General features: G+C 35.0%; 1 protein-coding gene across 10 annotated transcripts in view; it reads right to left on the bottom strand.

The window, feature by feature from the left end:
• Window positions 1-1,973: 1,973 nt before the first annotated feature.
• dock4b (dedicator of cytokinesis 4b) overlaps window positions 1,974-21,936 on the bottom strand; it is a 158,497-nt gene continuing 138,534 nt past the window's right edge. For 3 of the 10 annotated variants that reach the window (XM_087247544.2, XM_087247546.2, XM_087247547.2), the window contains 8 exons: window positions 21,339-21,458; window positions 20,719-20,843; window positions 18,791-18,911; window positions 18,030-18,111; window positions 14,123-14,229; window positions 11,778-11,850; window positions 7,490-7,551; window positions 1,974-3,317 (listed from right to left, as the gene is read on the bottom strand). In XM_087247544.2, the coding sequence (XP_087103670.2) occupies window positions 2,895-3,317; window positions 7,490-7,551; window positions 11,778-11,850; window positions 14,123-14,229; window positions 18,030-18,111; window positions 18,791-18,911; window positions 20,719-20,843; window positions 21,339-21,458 (1,113 nt within the window). In that variant the 3' untranslated portion in view covers window positions 1,974-2,894. 10 annotated transcript variants of the gene reach the window in all.

Raw genomic sequence — 21,936 nt, 5'->3', positions numbered from 1 at the left:
GCTGGAAATGTTTATTAGACAGGAAGTCATTAGAATGTAAATGTGTTAGGCGCTTTCTCGACCTCATTTTCCCTACGCTCGCAAAATACATAAATATTTGACATTTATCATCTCAATTTGCTGTTCAAACATTCAAAGCTGTAAATTTGTTATAGCTATTCTTCTCATGTTCAAAACACGTTATGTACAATAGACAGGATATTGCATTTGGCGTAATTACAACAATCTCGTTATTTCATTTACAGTTCTGATTTTTTCTTGAATGTCATCATCGTCTGGCATTCGCAAACAGATCCGAGTCTCATAAAATGTGACCATTAAAAGGAGAAAGAAATCAAACTCTAGTTAATTTGAGAATTAATAAGACATATAAAATAAACAAGGACATTGTACTGCGTTAGACAATCACATTTTCCTGGCCTCTGCTTTTATATTTGGCAGAATTTCATTCGAAGGGCCTAACAGAATCGCAAAGTTGGCAACTAACGAACTTAGCATGCAAATGCACAAACATTCCTCAACACTTCTGCAGATTTGACACTATTATGCACCATGTGTGGCATCTGCAGATGCATTTATGCATGTTTAGGCATGTGTTGTCGTTACTCAAACAGGTTATATAGATGTTCACTCGACCTGTGCTTTGTACAGGTGAATGAGGTTGTGGAAGGTGTAGTCCAGAGGTGCCAATCCAAATTCGAATGGAATGCATCAGCTCTGATTAAACGTGAACAGGAATGGCAGCCCTTATTGCCCAAAGGCAGCTCCAGTCTCTGTAATGCCCTAGGTAGATCAAGTACCTTTCATATGAAGCTCTATTACCAGACTATATGACTTTGTCTCACTATCTTTCAGACGACCAGCAGCAGTACAGTAACGCAGTGCTGTAAAGTGATCCGGTGCACCATAAGTCCTTAACAGTGAAGTCTATTACAGTGGATGTCTAACGCTCCATTTGCATCCTAATAAAGCATTTCCGGGTTGAAGACATCCATTTTCCTTACAGCCCACCTGTTCCTTTGGCACAACACTTGGCAAAACTCCATGAAAGTCTCTATCCATTTACATTGCGTAGGCAAGTGCTCTGTATGGAAACCCTTGTTGGGAATTTCTGGGACCACCCACACAGATTCTAATCATCCAGACCTCGAACTCCAAACTTAAAGAAACTATCAATGCTCAGAAAGCCTGTATAGACTCGCCCACGACTGAGCTCAAATTACACATATGGATCGGAGGTATAACTTCTGATTACACTTACAATTCTCAATACACTTATCTTACCAATGAGAGCTCTTTGTGTGCGGATTTTTTAGCAATAAGAGTAGAGACTTGGTTTTAAGAAAGCAGCAGGTTTTCTAAAGGTCTATTCACACCGAGCGAAAACTGACTGAGAAATGACATATAAGCCTCTTTCTTCAACCGCAGATTGTGCATAGTCCAGCTCACTGGTGGCATTTGGAGCAATTATTTAACTGGTGTACTGGCACTGGACATACTGTAGGAGAAGAAAGTGCGACAGATGTGTTCTGAAAAAGACAAAACGTTTACATATACAGTTAAAGTCAGAATTATTAGCCCCCTTTTTACATTTTTTTCCTTTTTTAAATATTTCTCAAACGATGTTTAACAGTGCAAAGAAATTTTCACAGTATGTCTGATAATATTTTTTCTTCTGGAGAAAGTCTTATTTGTTTTATTTTGCCAAAAATAAAAGCAGTTTTTGATTTTTTAAAAAACATTTTAAGGTCAAAATCATTAGCCTCTTTAAGCTATTTTGTTTCAACAGAACAAACCATCGTTGCACAATAACTTGCCTAATTACTCTAACCTGTCTAGTTAACCTAATTAACCAAGTTAAGCCTTTAAATGTCACTTTAAGCTGTATACAAGTGTCTAAATATCTAGTAAAATATTATTTACCGTCATCATGGCAAAGATAAAATAAACCAGTTTTTAGAAATGAGTTATTAAAACTATTATGTTAAGGAATGTGTTGAAGAAATCTGCTCTCCGTTAAACAAAAATTGGGGGAAAAAAAACAAGGGGGGGGGGGGGGGTGTAATAATTCACGGGATTTAATAATTCTGACTTTAAACTGTATATTTGAAAATGAATTGGGTAAATGAAAACTGGAACACTGTTGAAAACAAAAGTGATGAAAGTGTAAACAGTTCCAGTTTGTGAGCCACTACAGACATAAACCCAATTTATGCAAGCCACATAACAACATGTGCGTATATAACAAATGTGTATAAATATTAAATCTCAGGGAATACGAGGATTTGTGCAAAGGCACGGTTTTATCACCTCATACACAAAGAACTGAATAAAATGCAAATTAATACAATAAATATGATCTCCCCCACACTTTATAAACTCAAAAGCTCAGATTAACAAGGCTGTACCTTTTCTCTAAAATGACTTCTATAACGTGTTAAGGTAATATTTCACCTCACATTTTGTCTTGCATTCAGCGTGAATAGGCCTGAAGGAAAATGCAATCCTGAACAATTTGTGCTGACATTAATATGCAGAGGACTTCTAGCACCTTTTGTCTATATAAAAAGTACAACGTAATCGTGCATTTCTCATTAATAAAAAGACTCTTAAGGCAAAACGTTTTGTATCATCGACCACTATAAATACGCACTAGCACTGATAAATCTATGAAAAATCTGAGAAAATACCAATGTACTAAGATCTGTTTAGAGGAGCTGGGATAGACTGACAAGCCATAGCTCTAATTTCGGACCTAAAAAGTGCACAAAATGCAATCATACCCCTTGTCTCTCACTCTAAAATATAATATACAGTTTGCAATCACAGACCCAGAGTGGTGGTTACGTGTAAAAGTGCAAAGGAGGGGTTATAATCTGAGCATTGGCACAGCGTTAGAGCTGCGAGACTTTCCTGGGAATGGGTCGAGGTCTGGGAAACTGCTCGGGTCGCCGGGGCTCAGTGTCTTGCCTTCGGATCTGGTGTGGTTTGGGTGGGATTGGCGGTGCGTCGACGTTTGGAGGAAGGGATAAACTCGGAGGAAGTGGAACCTGTCGTCGTGGATTGTTGCGCTCATGTATGCTGTAAGGAGGCGGAGTCTTGTTTTCTCTGCGAATGAGCTCATCCGAGCCACTAGAGGCGGAGTTTGGGAGGACGTGGTCAGTGGGTGTGTTCTCAGTCCCAGAGGCTTCAGAAACACTGCAGCGACTGAGAGATGAGATACCGCTGCTGTAGCTTCCGGAAAGCACCGGCGAATTAGACACCAACCCTGTAGACTGGCACTCTGTGGGAGACGGTGTGAATGGCGGCACGGAGGTCTGTAAATAAAGAACACAAAGCTCTAAGCCACAATGTTGTTAGCGGAAGATAAGTTGGCTGCTTTTACTAGTAGGACGCCTTAATAGAGAAACCAGCAGCTGCAACAGAAGCAAAGTCCCACGCCGCGGAGCTAATCTGTACACTGGAAGGCCAAAGCACAATATTCTGCAATTTTTGCCTCTATTATTGAGGCAACACTGTCTTTTTTCATTATGGAAATAATTTCTGAGCAATTAAATCCACGGCTAAGACTGCAGCTGTTTCTAGGACTTCATTTCAGTGAATGAAAACGCATTTAGTCTGATTGCACTCTGGAGAGAACTTCAAACACAACATTTCCGCTAGGATGATTCAACTTTGTGCACCAATTACAAACAAAATAACAGTAGAGAAACAGTGAGATTACATGTATGTGCGCTTGTTGGTGTTATTTCCGTGCAGTATATATAGATAACGTTTTTCTGATCTAAACTAATGACATGTTTACAATGATTTAAACACGATTTCCTCTATGTTTAACACTAATATTCATACATAAATCATTTAATTTGAAGTGTAACAACATTTAAACAAATCCATTTAATATAATTATGTTGGGCGTCACAGTGGCGCAGTGGTAAACCTGATCGCCTTACAGCAAGAAGGTTGCTAGTTCGAGCCTCAGCTGGGTCAGTTGGCATTTCTGTGTGAAGTTAGCATGTTCTCCCCATGTTGGTGTGGGTTTCCTCCGGGTGCTCAGGTTTTCCCCACAAGTCCAAAGACATGTGGTATAGGTCAATTGGATAAGCTAAACTGTCTGTTGTATATGTGTGTAAATGAGTGTGTATGGATGTTTCCCACACTCTCAGAAATAAAGGTACATGAGCTGTCACTAGGGTGGTACCTTTTCCAAAGGTACAAATTTATCCCAAAAAGGTCTATAATAATACCTTAAGGCAGGCATGTCCAAACCTCGGTCCTGAAGGGGCGGTGTCCTGCAAAGTTTAGTTCCAACCCCAATCAGACACACCTGGGCTAGCTAATCAAGCTTTTCTACGCTTTCTAGAAACATCCTTGCAGGTGTGTTGAGGCAAGTTGGACCTAAAATCTGCAGGATACAGGCCCTCCAGGACCGAGTTTGGACACCAGCATGGGGAGAACATGCAAACTCCATATAGAAATGCCAACTGGCCCAGCCAGGACTAAAACCAGCAACCTTCTAGCAGCACGTTTTAGACATTTAGACATATATTAAAGACTTAAATTCATATTTCAGAATATAAGTACATGCAATAACATGTACCAGATGCTGAATTCTCTCTATATTCATGTATGTATGTGTGCGTGTTTCATGCTGTAAATCTTTAACCATGACTCCATTTCTGGGCCAAATAAGCGTACACAGGTTACACATCCACTTTCCGACCCACTGCCTGCACATCCTTCTGAAAATCCACCCAATTTCCAGCTGAGATCTCCACAGATTTCAGCATTGATGATTTCCAGAAAGATTGGATTTCTAGGAAGGCATCTTCACTTACTCTCTGAACGTGAACTATGTTTTCTGCCCTCCAGAGGTTGGATTTTAGAGCTTAATACAGTAATTAGAGCGTTTTGTTTTCTGAATGGATGATGAATCAATACATGGCATGAGATGAAAATTCAAGGAAACAGCGGAGGAATGCAATTATCAACATGAGATGCTAAGTGCAGACAGAGTTTTGAGAAGCCATTAGAGCTGTGCTGCTTTTTTACTCTGAATGCGCTTTCATGTCAAATCTGAATACACTCAAAATAAAAGCAGCATGAATGTGCATTGATAACTGCAACCTTATCAAGGTCTCTGACCCTTCTTTGACTATTATGTGCTCTAAAAAGAAAAGAAAATGGAGTGATTTCTTGTACTCTAGAATACGATAACTTCATCTTCTGTAAAGCTCAGTATTAAATAAAAAGTTAGATTGAAATTAGAGGAAAACGTTTAATTTTGTCATCAATGAGGATATTTACGATTCTAAAGCTGGCTAAGAAGGCAATTCTGATAATTAGGTAAGAGATACAAAAAATAGGTTGGTGACAAATTTACATAATATAAAATTTATACAAAAAAATAAGTACATTAAAAAAATTCACATAAAAGGCTTTTAAAAAGTGTCTTTAAATTGGTAAAAGTGTTTAAAGTGGAAAAAGCTTACAAGAAGTGCTGAGAAAATGAGTGCTGATACAAATTGGCATAACTGTTGCAAAATCTCCAATAGCTTGATATTTAAGTCTGTGTTACATGTGCTAGTGTAACAGTAAGAGTTGGTGCTGCATAATATTGTAAAAAAAATTGCACTACAATATTTTGTTTTTTTTTTTGCTATATACATATATTGTGATATGAATATAATTACACAAGATGACTGTTTGAAAAAAAAAATCATAATTTTACATTGTGATAATTTTGTTGGGCAGCACATCTGCATTAGGAATGCACGATACATCAGTGGTCATATCATTATCGGCTAATGAATGCTATTTTTAAAGTTATCAGTCCAATTTCAAAACTAAGCGATATCTTTAAGCTGATAGATTTTGAAATTGTACAGAACTGCCTTCCTCGTGCATGCGTGGGTGTAACTTGTTTAGACTTGTCCAGTGTACTATGGCGGAGCTTACCTCTCACTGTTTATTCCTTCAAAGTTCGTCCTTTCTTTGTGTGGTATTGCTGTGAGTTAATAATCAGTAAGTAACCATATTCCTTATAAATATAGATTTATTTGATAGAATGTCATTGTGTAATTTGGTTTTAATCGCCTCAGGATAAATATAACATATGCAAACATGATAGAAGCGATGCACATATGCTAAACAACTCATTTGGTTGTTTGTAATCTAATATGATTGTTTGTTCTTGTCAACGCGTTGTTTGCCATGTGTTGTTGATGTAAGATTGTATTCAGTTTGATCGGCATGTTTATAATGATTATAACAAGTGCACGTGTTGGCTTTCAGCATGCATGCACGCAAATCTGCATAAAGTATACAAAATGATACAAACATACACAAAATAATATCATTTAAAATACAGATGAAAACAATAGAACAAAGATAAAAAAAAACAACAACAACAATGGGTTTCTCCTGAGAAATAGAAATTCAATAATCAAATGTAAAATTACAGGGTCTTCATTGTTTGGATGGATGGATGGATGGATGAAGTAGGTTTAGTTGTCTTTGATTAGGGTTAGATAACAACACTGCAGGTAGGTAGATCTCCAGCAACAGGGCTGAGCACCACTGCTTTAGAATGTCTTATGCCCAAATGGTTGAAAATCAGAGGGTGCCCAAACTCTGACCTGGACGGCTGGTGTCCTGCATATTTTAGTTCCAACCCCAATTAAACACACCTGAACCAGCTAATCGAGCTCTCTCTAGGTATACTAAAACTTCCAGACAAGTGTGTTGAAGGAAGTTAGAGCTAAATTATGCAGGACACCGGCCCTCCAGGACCGGGTTTGGACACCATTGGTTTAAATGAACTCGAAATCTCTTGAGATCCTGTGATATGACTATTGCAGATTTGTACATTGCACATATTGATGCTCAAACGATATATTGTGCAGCCTTAGTAAGAGTCTTGATTTTATATGCATTATATCAATAGACATTAATAATTACTAGCATGCCCTATGAGTAGAATGCCCCTTTAATTCAAGTTATCAAAGCAAAAAACAAACCAAAAACGTTTTTTGGCCAAATAATATCCTCATATAAGTATGGTCTATTAGCACAAGTGTAATCATAAAATTTTATACAGATTTTAAAGCACAGTTTAACTTAAATCAGCCCATATTGAGCGAGTTACATTTCAGTCGCAAAATTTCTGTTTCGCCAATAAAATTAACTTAAAACAGAACATGTCGCTCCTGAATTAATCTGATTTTGAACAAATCATTTGATCAGTGATCCATTTATGCTTGTTTATTTCTAAATGAATCATCCAAATAATTTTTTTTTGAAGCAGGAGTCGCCACCTAATGGGGGATTTATTGTCATATTTATTTATCCACAACAGGCCTAAACCAGCATAAAAACACACTCAGCAAAACATTGTTTACAGCCTCCAGACACTTCCGCAAACATCCAGAGCAGCAAACACATCAAAGGTCAGTTGAGCAAACAGCCAGACAGCAGATAAAGGTCATACCTTCTGAGGCGAGCGGGACGTCGACACCGGGGACTGAGAGCGGGTCGTCCTGGCAGGAGATCCTATTAGAGGACACAAAAAGTCAATCTTCTTCACTTGATCCCGTAAACACGCTCGAGGCTGTCTGTTAGTCAGGGAAATGCACTGCCAAGGTTAGCCGGCTAATGCTAAACACTTTAAGCATTCAGTAGCAAGACAACACGGAGATGTGTGGAAGGAAAACAATCAGATATTTCTATGATCATATTTCAGATATTTTTATGATGCACTTCTTTCCCTCTGGAGGTTATTGGTTTAGTTTTTTTATTGGCAGACCCTTTCTATTTAAGAATTTTATGTACAGTATGTATTACCTTATTACTATTAATACGTTAAATGACCCAGTACTTTGGGAGTTATGTACTCTGTAATAATTACTGTAAATAAAGTGAAAGCTTAACAATTTATTACATTAATTTAAAGGAAATATATGTCACAATACTCCAACAGTTACAAATATGAGTTGCTACTAAATAAAATAATACTAAATAAAATAATATATAAACAAAACTACTAAATACAGAGGTTATAAAGTATAGTACAAATTAGAGTCAAAATTATAATTGTGAAAAGTTACAAAATATATTATTATAATAATAGCAAAAAGACATTAAGATTACAAATAAATACACTATTTATAATTATCCAAGTAAATATAAATAGTATACAAGTAATAAAATAATACAGAAACATAATAATAGTTCTAAAAGCTACAATAACAAGCAATAAAAAGCTACAATAACAAAAACATGTTAATTAAATAGCTTTACCTAAAAGCAAAACATTAGTTGTAGTCACAGTTTTTTTTTTAAATTTAACAATAATAAATAATAATTGTAGCTTATTGTTAAGATTAATATGAAAATGCATAAATACATTTTACAAATGAGTGAGTGAATAAGTAAAAATGTGCGAATGAATAAGTTGATGAGTGAGTAACTGAGTGAATGAAAAAATTAAAGGAGTGAGTGAGTGAATAAATGAATAAGTACGTAAAAGAATAAAGTGAATGATTGAATGAGTGAATGAATGATTGAATGAATGGAGTGAGTAAATGAATGCATAAATAAGCAGATAAATGAGTGTTTGAATGAATGAATGAAGTGAGTAAATTAGTGAATAAATTAATGAGGAAGTGAATATGTGTGTGTGTGTGTGTGTGTGTGAATGTGTGAGTAAATTAATAACTAAATGGAGTGAATGAATAAATAAGTGAGTGAATTAATCAATAAATGAATGAATGAATGGAGTGAGTGAGTAAATGATTAAGTAAATGAATGAGCAAATCAATATGTAAAAGAATGCAATGAATGAATATGCAAATGATTGAATGAATGAGTAAATAAATGAATGCATAATAAGCAGATGAATGAGTGATTGATTGATTGAATGAATGAATGATTGTGTGCATGAATGAGTTAATAAATAAATTGAGTGAATGAATGGATGAGTGAATGAATAAGTAAATGAGTAAGCGAATGAATGAGCGAATGAATGAATAAATGAATGGAGTTAGTGGATGAATGAGTGAATAAATAAATGGAGTGAGTGAATGTGTGAATGAATAAAATAATGGATGACTAAATTAATGGAGTGAGCAAAGTAAGTTAGTGATTGAGTGAAAGTGAATGAATGAGTAAGTAAAATGAGTTAATAAGTAAATGAATAAATGAGTGAATGAACGAACAAACGGATGAATGAATTAATGAATGAAAGAATGAATGAATGCACAAACATGCAGAAAAGAGAAAGTGCATCAGCGTCTAAAAGGAAATGAAGCAGTAATATGCGGAGTGAGGATTAAAGAGCCGTCATGCAGTTTAAAGACACAAACCCTGTCAGAAAGCTCATCAAGACAGATTCTAAACAAAAGACCCGCTGTTAGATAATGTTATTTCATCATTATATAAACGCTCAGTTAAGAAAGAAAGTGCGACCAGCCGTCCTCATAATACACAGAGAAAGGAGACTGGAGAGCAGCAGAGAAGACGACCTAAGAGTTAAAAGACTCAGATATCCGCTGATTACCTGAGTATGGTGGCCTAGGAGGGACAGGGGGGCACTTTCCATTAAACTCAGACAGCGGCATGTCTAAACTCCAGCTACTCGGTGCAGGCTTCACAACTTTTACACACAAAACATGCAATTCAGACACATTCAGTCAAAGCCACTCGAAATACAACAAGCAGTCATGGAGATAATCTGGGTGTGATGGACTAGGATTGGAACATATGCACACTCAAACAACAGAAAATGTCAAATAAGGACATACAATGGTGTCTGCTTGTTTCAATGGTTCATGAACAGATATTTGTAAGTCATATATTGGAAAAACATCCAAATATGCAGTATCCACAAATTTAATTTGCGAAAAATAAACTACCAAACAATTAAAACACCGATTATGAGAAACAATATCAACATGGACAAAACAAAAAAAATAAGAAGTTCTAAAAAATACTGTCAAAAAGTATTAATTGTGAAAAAGCAGTACAAAATTTGTAAAACTTTCAGTTCTTTTCACTTTAAATTATATACACATTTTTAATTTAGATTTATTGCATACATTTCCACAATTGCTAACAGATATCTGGCACACAGAGGTTATTAAATTGGACATGTAAAACAAAAACATTTGAGAATTCAAAAAGCTCCTTCAACATACATTTAACTGACTATGGCTATGTTCACACTGCAGGCAAATGTGGCCCGAATCGGATGTTTGTGACTCAGGTGATGACATTGTGAACAGCCCAAACCGCATGGAATCTGATCTTTTCAGGTCAGATCTGTGCCACTTTCATATGTAGTCTTAAATCAGACACAGATCTGATGTTTTGCAATGCGACCCCAGTGTGAACACTTATGTCGGATTTCATGTGACTTTTACATAATCTTTGAGCGCCATCATTCTGTGCTGTAAACATCACCTACCCCTCAGCAGCAGTAGAATGGCACACAGGGCAATTTATTCACCACAGAAAGTTGGTTATTCATGTTGAAAAAGATATTGAAGGCATAACTGGTGCTTGTTAACTAATCTGGTTCACGATTGTGGCACAGGTTAATCGCGAAGCCGAAAAGAGTCGAGGGTGTTGCGGATAGGGGATCCGTGTGCAAAGGAGAACTTTCTCTCCAAGAAAAAAAAAAGGGTAGGTGCTCGAGCACCCAAACCCCTGCTTCTGCACTTGTCTGCTGTTTATACCAATGTAAAATTAAATAACTCTGCAAACGGAGATAAACTAACTCCACCTTAGCTCAGTCTGCAGCTGCTCATTAACCCTTGATGAGTTCACTACACTGGTGATCAATGCGCCACGCACCGCGGTTGTCATAAATCACAAATGATCAGTGTATTTATCACAGGAGACTTATTTTAGGTCTTAAATGCCGAAATACACATTAGTAGTAGCAGAACAACCCTTTACCGTTCATGAAATACACCACGGTTGTCTGTGAAAAGGGTAATAATCATATAAGCATGATCTGACACCGTGCTTACTCATGAAGCACACACGGGTGCATAATTAGACATTTTGTGCTCTTCGTAGTGTATACTTTTGCGCATGCGGGTCAGTTTAGGACAGACGTGACCAACCCTGTTCCTGGCGATCGACCTTCCTGCAGGTTTCAGTTGCAACCCATATAAAACACACCTGCCTGTAATTATCTGTGCTGTTCAGGTCCTAATTAAGGTCCTAATAATTAATTGGTTCAGGTGTGTTTGATTAGGGTTGAAGCTGATCTTTGCAGGAAGGTCGATCTCCAGGAGCAGGGTTGAGCACCACTGGTTTAGGACAATGATCTGTTCACACAGCCATGCAAAAAAATCAGATCTGAGAAACAAATCAGATTTGAGCACTAAGCCTGGCAGTGTGAACGGAGCCTTAGAAACTTTTCAAGTACATCTTACACTAACCCTAACCCCAACCTAAGAGTCTACTTATAACCTAATGAGAATTAGTTGGCATGTAGATGCAATGTAGCTTCAATTTAACAAATGGACCATCAAAATAAAGTGTGACCCTTTCGGATCAAATAAATAGTAGTAGTTACTAGTAAAAACATTATTAGATAAATGTGTATGAAAGAATTCACACTATGAGGAAACAACAAAATAAAAATATCACAAAACATCCTCATCATATTTTCGTCAGCTACATCAAGCCTAAGCCAGCTGGTGGACCTGTTGTCTGGTTCAGACTCGGCTGTCGGTCAGCATCAGATCAAACAAACACTGGACACTCACCTTTATCAGGGCTGGAGATGTTGGGGTCACTGCGGGGCAGAGAGGAGTCACCCGCAGGGTGTGGAACAGGCCTCTGTCAAAAGAATCCAGGCAGAAATGAACACAGTCAGTGATGGAGCTTTACTAATATCTTTCAAATCTGAAGATTGGGTTTGACTCATGATCTCTACAAAACACCTGCATGGTTTGAGCATAGTTTTTTAGGAATAGATAAACAGGCAAAATTATTAGCGCTCATGTCAAATTTGAAGTCTTTTAAAAATATTTCCTAAATGCTGCTTAATGTAGGGATTTTTCTTATTAGGTTTTACCAACTAACTTTGTCTTTTTTTTTGCCATGAATGACAGTACACGATTTATTTATAATGTTTTACTTATGTTATGCTACTTTTCAAGATATTAGTATTCATTCATTTAAGTTAATTAGGTTAACTAGGCAAGTTTGTTTAATTAAGCAAGACATTGGACGAAATTGCTTTGTTCTGTAGCCAGAAGAAAAATCAAAGAAAAAAAATTTGAGGGTGGATAATAATATTGGCCTTTATAATATTGTTTTTAAAACAATGTAAAAACATAAAAACTTATTTTATTCTATAGATATTCACATTGGATTGTCGCCTAAACTATGGGAACTATTAGAAGGAATGCATCAATAGAGCCGCCATTTACAGGGTAGTGCTCCTTTGAAATGAATGTGGGAGCAAGGTGCAGTGGATGACTGGCCATCTGGAGCCAGATATATATACACATATATACATATATCTTTGATTGGGAGTTTTCCTGGTGGTCAGTGTGCAAACATTTTATTCAAATGACAAAAAAATATAATTTTACATCACTTTTCTACATCAATGTATAAGTGGGCGCACGACATTGTCATCAAAGAATGTGTGTTTGTGTGCATGAAATGTATTATCCTCCCTCCCTGTTAAATTTGATTTAATCCATTTCCTAAAACACACCCCCTCTCCTGCTTTCACTTCTAAGCGATTCGTTAGTGAATGAATCTCCCTTTTGAACGACTCGTTCACTTAGCCGACAATAATACAAGTTTCTAGCACCACAACCGCAACCGTTAATAATGTCTTGAGGGGAATATTTTACAAAAAAATTTTAGTGACAAAAGTGTTTTAAGTTTGCAAGAAATAAACTTGAAGATGCAGAAAACAAAGTATCTCAACAGTGAAGTGTGAATACATTTAAATTGAGACATTTTTTAGAAATCTAATGGTAAGATATACAATAAAGTCTTAATTGTGTCAATTATTTGAATAAAATCATAAATTAATCAAGAATTATCTGTAAAAAAATTCACTTATTACTATGAAACTACAAAAAATAAAGTCTACATTTCCCACTAAGGCTGCATATTAATCTTTTCAGATGCTTATTGCCTATCAGATAAGGCAGTGTTTTTCAAAGTCATTTCTAATTGGATCGATCTATTGACAGTCAAAGCGAGGGCGGAACCAGTTCCCAAGTTGTGCGTTCCTTGAATGTTGCTGGCTATTGACACCTCTTAGAAGCAACCATTGGTTCGAATGATACGTCAATCAAAAGGGCAAAGGTCAGCGGCCATTTTCCTTTGAAAATAGTAGTATTGTTTACATTTAAAAAGACACTAAACTTCCCAACACATCATTGATTTGATTGCTCCGGCGACTAGTTTGAAATGATCGCGATGCATTCAATTGATGTTTATCGACATATAACAGGTTTTGGACTAAATATTTCACTGAATTGCATTGGCTGGACCCTTTGCAGAGTAATTACCCCCTGTTTTTTTTAAATATTATGGATCTGTGGACAGACAGGATCGACAGGAGGCATAAAATGTGAGTTTTTTCAGTTTTGTTATTATTTCTGTTGTTATCAGCAGTTTGACAAAGATGCTAATTGTTTCTGCTATGTTCATTGAGTCTTAAAATGGTTGGAATAGTTTTATTCACGAGAATATCAGCTTTCAAAAGATATATGACGTTCAGTCTTTTTGTGGGAAGCCGTTATATTTAGTAATGTTTCCCCGAAGTTTCGCTTTAAAAACGACATGTACCGCAGGTTACAAGAAGTCACCTCGATTACTAATAGTACAGTTTCCGTTGTTTGTAATAAACAAAGTAGTAAGCACTGAAAATGGATCAAAACCAAAGTTTCAAAACTAAATTTGAACTTTGGATGAACATTTATGATCCACTTCAAAAAGTTGACTATCGGTATCTGTACTATGCTATCAAATTGAATCGGAAACAAATAAGCAGATCCAACAGACTAAAAAAAAATCTTTCACAAACACATACGATTCAAAAGCATCCGTGATCTGCAGAATATGTCAGTGTTCCTCCTACCTGTGTGGGTTCCATAGGGTTTGGATATACAGCGCTGCAGGGTCTGTCCCGTGGAGAGAGGCAGTTCTCTCTTGGATGCTTGTGTTTATCCGACAACTGTGGAGATCCTGTGAAAGAGAGGAGAGGTGCGATTTCAGCAACACAACAGCATCAGCACTCGAACACACACAGACAGACCAAAATCTGCTCTCATTTCCACGCTAACCAGACAGCGCATCAAATAAAGGCCCGTCCTCGTCTTTCCCTCCCGCCGGGGTGAAAATTGTGCTTCTGGGGCGACAGACGGCTATTTCACAGGGAGAGATGGACTGCGTTTGCACTAGTGCTTTTCCATTTTAACATGGCGCCTTTAAAATGAATACCCTCCTCGTACATGATGGCGTTTGCACCATGTTTCAGAAAAGAAAAATGTCCAAACAAACCAAATGAAGTTCAAATTAGCTAGAAAAATAGAGAAAAAAAATTGACCATACATACATACATGGCATTAGTTTTAAACAAGTAATAGGACTTTTTTTTTAGCACAATTTAAAAAGTCATGAAGTTTTTTCCGGTATTTATAACAGAATAAGAAGAAAATATAAGTCAAATATAGCATTTTACTGAACAAACATTTATTCAATAAAACACAAGTATTCATTTTAATATATATCTAGTATGAAATAGTCTTGAGATATAAAAAATGCCTGTTTAAGTTGGCAACACTTTATTTTGATGGTCTATTTGAGTATTAGTAGACTGTCTGCTTAATATCTGCTGATACTGCTCCTTCAACAGACATTTAACGGACTATAAGAAACTTTCAAGTACATGTCAACTTACACTAGTCTCCTTATAATCTAACTTAATAGTCTCCCTTTAATCTAGGGCACAGGTGTCAAACTCAGTTCCAAAAGGGCCGCAGCTCTGCACAGTTTAGTTCCAACCCTAATTAAACACACCTGATCAAACTAATTGAGTCCTTCAGGCTTGTTTGAAACCTACAGGTAAGTGTGTCGGAGCAGGGTTGGAACTAAACTGTGCAGGGCTTCGGCCCTCCAGGAATTGAGTTTGACACCCCTGATCTAAGGAGAATTAGTTGGCATGTAACTTAAATTCAACAAATGGACCATAAAATACAGTGTGACACAACAAATGCTTTAATTTTTACCAGTATTCAGAAGGGCATAAAAAAAATCTGGAAAAAAATCTGATACAAGTAATAAATCAAACATGAATAATGGAATTAGTTATACAGTGTACAGTATATTTACAGTGCTCAGCATAAATGACCAACAAAACAATATAATAACAAGCATAAATGAGTTACAGTTTTTTCTTTTATACTAGTTTTTTTTTCCATGGGATGTTTTACAATATAATATTTTGTGTATATACTACACATTAAATTAGTCTGGGCCAAAGCCAATACTAAAACAAATAACAATTTTTTTTCTAAAAACGAAAGAGAGCACTTTAGTTCTCAAACTAAAATATGGCCTGTAGCATTGAAAATAGTCTTCTTTTACTTATTTTGCATATTCCAGGAGTAACTATAGCAAAAGTTGAGCCATTTAAAGGCCGCCTATGATGCAAAGTCATCTTTCTGAAGCTGTTTGGACAGAATTGTGTGTAAGTAAAGTGTGTTCACTGTCAAATTGGAGTGATATAAACACAACATGTCTCTTATTTTAACTGTCCTGACGTTCAAATAGGATCCAAATTCCAGTGATTTTAAGGCCCAAGGCAACATGACGTAAGAGTGTGATTTTCCTCACTCACCAAATTGGTTGACAGCCACGATTTAACATGTCTCTATGTTAACGTGCACCAGCATGTCCACAGAACAGGATTTGCAAAGAAACTGCGATTAAACAATCTGTTCAACTCTGTGATCGGCTACAAAAACAGCTCTGAGCACAAAATGGGAATATTCTGAAAGCTCTAATAAATGATCTGATGAGTACTTTGAGCTGAGACACATTCTGAAGACACCAAAGACTTATCTTACATCTTGTGAAAGGGATAAATAGGAGCCCTTTAAAATAAAGCTGCACTATAATAGATGCAACCATGGGCATTCTGTTGGGTCGATCCTCCAGGACCTGTTTTGAAAGCACTATCGTCCTCCTGAAGAGCAGGACAGGAGGCCATAGGTCCTTATGATAAATATCATCAGTCTAGAGATCTTCAAGCAGCGCTTTATTCTGTCTGTAACTCCACAGAAGCTTTATGGGGGTCTCGACGGGAGGCAAGAAAGGCCGCCAAGGGGAGACTATGAGATTACATAAATGTCTCCATACATATTCTGGTTTTTATGATCTGTGTCCGCAAGTAAACACATGCTGGATGGAGGCAGATAAGAGGCCGTGGAAGAGAGAGAGAGAGATGGGTCTGCTATATATCAGGCCCCACAGTAAAACAGCATTAAATGGGCCATAAACTCTACTTCACTGTAGCAGTTTATTTTTACCTTGGAAATCTGTTTATCATGGAAGGTCGGTTTTAAAGTAAAGTGAAAGTAGAAGCGAGAAAAAGCTTACAGGAAAATAATAAGCAACATTAAGTAGTGAATAAAAAAAAAACAAGAAAATATGCAAATATGGGGGAAAAAAGGAGTATAACTTATTTAATAAGGCTTTAACTGTTCAAATAAATACAATTCTAAAAGAGCACAATTAAAACTAGATGCAATTATAGGAAATAATTATGAAATATAAAAAATAAAGAAAATAAAGATCTAAAATGTTATAGTTGTGATTCATGACTTTTTTTGCAATTTTGCAAAGTCTTTAACCATTAAAATAAATAGAATACAATATGAAAAGTCAAACGCAAATAAGTATTGATGTATAAAAATTACTACATAATCATGATTTTATAACAGTAAAAATAATAATAATAAAAAATAATTGTAAATTGTTAGATAAAGATCCAAATACACAATCAAATTTATAAATATCACACTTAAAAATTAATATATAGTCCATATAATAATGTTAAGTTATGAATGTACACTGTAAAACCCAAAAAGTTTTAAGTTAAACAACTAATCCTGAGTACTGTGAACTCAATCCATTTGAGTAAATGCAGAATTTGAGCTCAGTAAAACCCAATAAATGAAGAGAACTCAAACTATTTGAGAAAAGTTCTACAAACCATTTGAGTAAAAAAAAAAAAAAACGAATCTACATGAGTACTGTGAACTTACTTCATTTAGGTTGAAGTAATGAGGTATTTAATTAACTCATTACCTTCAACACTGAGTTTAAAACTATTTACAATTTAGTAGAATTAACTTTCAGTCAATTTTGAGTTACTACACTCACTTCGTTTGATAAAGTTGACTCTTGGGTTTTACAGTGTGGAAATATAAAAGCCTCAAGAATAAAAGTCTCCAATAATGGAAAAACTCTGACTCCACACTTAGACGTTTGTTTCAGAACGTGTATTGTTTGCCCAGTTAGCGTGATTTTCTTTGGCATATGTAAAACCCATAATCACGCTCAGATCTGTGCCAAACCAATCAGTCCGAGATCGCCTGATTGAGGTGGTCTCGGCTCGACTGAAACGAACTCTGGAGCGGAACTGGGGGCTGAATTTAAACAAACAGTAAATTTAGTAATGTTCACCTTAATTACTTTAATTAAATTCAGCCAAAATAAATCCTGAGCAAAAAATTAAATGCAATGAATCTTTTTTTTTGTTCTCAGTGTGCTTAAGTACAAATGATCACTCAGCTTCACTGCTTTCATTTCATTATAATTTCTGACTCTCTTTTTTCCCGCGCTTGATGAAAATTCTTGGATATAATGGTGGGTTCATTTTTTAAGGTCTCAAGCATCAAACCTCAGTAGTGGTGCATTAGTGAGCACTGCAGTCTGTCTACATCAACCTTTTATATGAACAGCGGCTGGATTACACTCACCTCTGGCGCTGGACGGAGCCGAGCTGCTCACGTTGGGAGAAGCTGAATGATTGGAGCTGAGACTGGAGGTAGACGGACTGGGCTGGGAAGAGACGGAAAGCGTGACTATCATAAGAAACAGAGACCACAGTTTTCAGCACACTCTATAATATGGACAGCTTGTACAATAATGACTTACACTGGGATCAAAGAAACATTGTCTATAATTCACAACCACAAATCTGAGAAAAAAGACTTTACAAAAAAAAAGATCTTAAAAAAGTTATTAACCTTTAATTACTAAATTAAAAATTGCATCATTTACAAAGCAGTTATTTAAGTAGTAGTTGCTTTTGAAGATAATTTAAAATAAGTAAATGATTAATAAACTATTCAAATGAACATTTATAGACATTCTTTTTCGGACATTTAGTAATATTTAATCTGTTAATAAATCATTTATAAACACAAATTTCTGCATTTTTAAGAGCTCATTCCTTATAATGTCTCATTATAAATGACAATTAAAATTATACTATAAAATATAAAAATATAACTATACTCTAAGCAAATAAAAGGAAATTAGTGATTCAAAAAAATATGAATAATTTCAAGATACAAGAATTAAACTCCACAAATGTATTATAAAAAATAAATCGTTGCAATCCTATATAAACAGTTTAAACATGGCTGAATAACACTGAAATATTTGATCATCTTGTTACATTGATATAGCTTAAATGAAGAGCGGGGAGATTCTGTGGAAATGTGAGGTGGTTCACCTGCATGTTAAAGACTTCATCTGAACTCTCTGAATGGCCTGTGATGTTGCTGACTTCATTAGAGGCCTGTGATGAGAGCGAGGATGAGGAGTAGCGGTTCACTGCCGGGTAACTCAGAGGACTGAATAATACACATAAAAACAACAACAACAACAACACTGTTAGAAAGACATTGTACACTAAACAAGTAGCATTACATGAATGCAGAATTCTCCAAGAGATTATACAAGTTCTAAGAAGAAATGGATCATTTTTAATCCATATTTTTTGATATTATCTGCAATACTTATGATCGACCGGTCAATTAACAGCTTCAAAATTAACTAATGTTAATGAACAGCTCTGTTAATGAACAGTTTGTGATTCACAAGTGTTTTCTGTTTACTCATGGTTGTGAATCACATTATGGGATGTTGATTTCTGCTCTGTCGATGTTGAAAATTCAACTCTACACATTAACAAAGTGACTTTCATTGAGATTTTTTAGTTTTAAATAACATAATGTATAATATTTAGATAAATAAGTCTGTAAAATAACAGAAAATATACGGGCAGCTTATTACAAGCTTTTTGTAGCGTAATATACAACACAAGGACAGACCACATATATCTCTTAAAACTATTAAAAGTATTAATAAAAGTAACTTTTTTGAGTTTTTAAGGTTAAAAGCTGTAGAAGAAAGATCAAGGAGCCATAATGCAATTCAAAATCATAAATAAATGAGAAAAATGAAAATAGAATCATAAAATACAGAAAAATGCTGATTTATGGATTTTTAATAATATATTTTAACGTGTTTTGCATTAACAGTTAATTAGCATTAATTAAAATAAATTAGCTTAACATAAAATATTATGAATTTGTAATATATAATATTTTATATTTTTTCTATTGTAGGTATTATATAATAAGTTATAAACTGTAGTGTTACATAAAAGTTGTACATTTAATAAAACACGTTATGCAAAAATTACAGCTTTGAAACATAAAAATGCTGATATTTTGATATTTTATAAGTAGCAATAATCAATAAAACTGGCTATTCAACAGTTTAAAAAATGTAGACATTCTCACTAAATAACAGACATTAACCTTTAGAAAAACACTGTAAACAAAGGTTTGACTTATCTTTATTATAAAATCTTTGAAGCAAATCATACATTTTTATAAACTTTATTCTGTATTGGTTCCTAGAAATATTATTAAATATTAAATAGGATTTTAAATAGATAATCATTACAACAATAATCTTAAACAGAAATTGCTTCCACTTTACAATAAGGTTTCATTAGGGATTTCTTTCACTAACATGAACTACATATGAACCATGTTGTACAGTATTTAATAATCATAATTCAGTGTTTACTATTGCATTATTAACATCCAAATTCATGCCTGTTAATATTGGTTAATGCACCATGAGTTGACATCAACCAAAAATAAACAACTGTATTTTCAATACCTAATGTTAATTAAAAAGAACAAATGATGTAATATAATGTATTGTTATAATATAATGTACTGTAATAAATGTATCGTTCATTGTTTGTTCACGTTAGTACATGCATTAACTAATACAACCTTATTGTAAAGTGTTACCCAGAAATGTATTAAATGCTATTACAAGTAATACTAAATTGTATTAAATAATAGTCTTATTGCCATTAAGGATTAATAATAATAATGAGAAGAATAATAATAAACGGATTAATAAAAAATAATAATAATTGAGGAGTCGTTGGCAGTATGAACGCAAGAGTATAACACAATACAATACAGGCGAATAGTAGCTAATCATAAAAAACTGCAGAAAAAACATTTCTATATCCATTTCCCACTTCATATTACACATATGTGACTAGAACATTTGCTATTAGCCCTGCTGTTCATGAAAATCACACACCGGTGGACCTGAAGAGTATCTGACCTGCGGCGGGACACGACTCTCGCTCCTCCGTCTGGACTCATGATGTTTGGCGCAGAGTTTCGGCCGACTCGAGGACTCCCGTTGGTGAAGTGGATTGGACTGGCTCGCACATAAGCCGGAAACTCCTTCAGAGCGTTGAGGAAAAAAAAATAAAAAAAGATGGGCAGCAGATTAAGACGTCAGCAAGAAACTGCCTACAGTAGATCTCACATACAGTTAAAGACAAAATTATTAGCCGACCTGTGAAGTATATTTTCTTTTTTAAATATTTCTCAAATGGTGTTTACCAGAGCAAAGAAATTTTCACAATAATTCCTATAATATTTTTTCTTCTGGAGAAAGTCTTATTTGTTTTATTTTGGCTAGAACAAAAGCAGTTTTTAGTTTTATTTAAACCATTTTAAGGTCAATATTATTAGCCCATTAAACTATATTTTCTCTATTGTCTACATAACAAACCATCATTATACACTCACTTGCCTAATTAACATAGTTAGGAATTAGTTATTAAAACTATTATGTTTAGAAATGTGTTGAAAACATCTTTCCATTAAACAGAAATTGGGGAAAAGTATACAAGGGGCTAATAATTCAGGAGGGCTAACGATTCAACGGTTTACCTGAATGCCGAGGCTGGATTTCATGAGATGAAACTGGTCGACTAGTTTTTTGTGCAGTGGCCGCATGTCCTGAGGAACAAACTTCTCATGCACAGTCAAGCCAAACTCCAGTATGTGTGCCTAGAGGAGAAAACGACAGGCTTACATATGTGCAAAGAGAACGTGTGATGTATTTAACCTCAGTAATTCTCACATATGAGAAATAAATACACAATTATAAGACACAAATAGGCTAAATAAAAAAAAAGATGCAAGATGAAATAGGCTTAATTATTAGTTACAAGATTTTCAATTACAAGAAATTTAGTCACATTTTTGAATTATTAAAACTCAGTTGGTCTGATATAAATCAAATGTAAATAGTCAATAATTAATTGACTTGAGATTTGTATTGTGGAAATATAAAGACTTGACAAGTGCAAACAGTTTCAAAAAATAAAAAGTTACATAAAAATGTGAAAAATAGCCATAGTTATTTGTTACAAGACTCAAGATTTGTTAGAAATAATGTATAAATTGTGAAAAAAAACTTTCAAATGTGGGAGATACCCAATTATCAGAAAAATAAGTGTCAGTTATAGGAAAAAATAATTAAGTT

The sequence above is a fragment of the Danio rerio genome, chromosome 4, assembly GCF_052040795.2.
Source record: "Danio rerio strain M-AB ecotype USA chromosome 4, GRCz13ab, whole genome shotgun sequence".
NCBI lineage: Eukaryota > Metazoa > Chordata > Actinopteri > Cypriniformes > Danionidae > Danio > Danio rerio.
The sequence above is the reverse complement of the archived record's forward strand: the minus strand, read 5'-3'. Positions and strand labels throughout refer to the sequence as shown.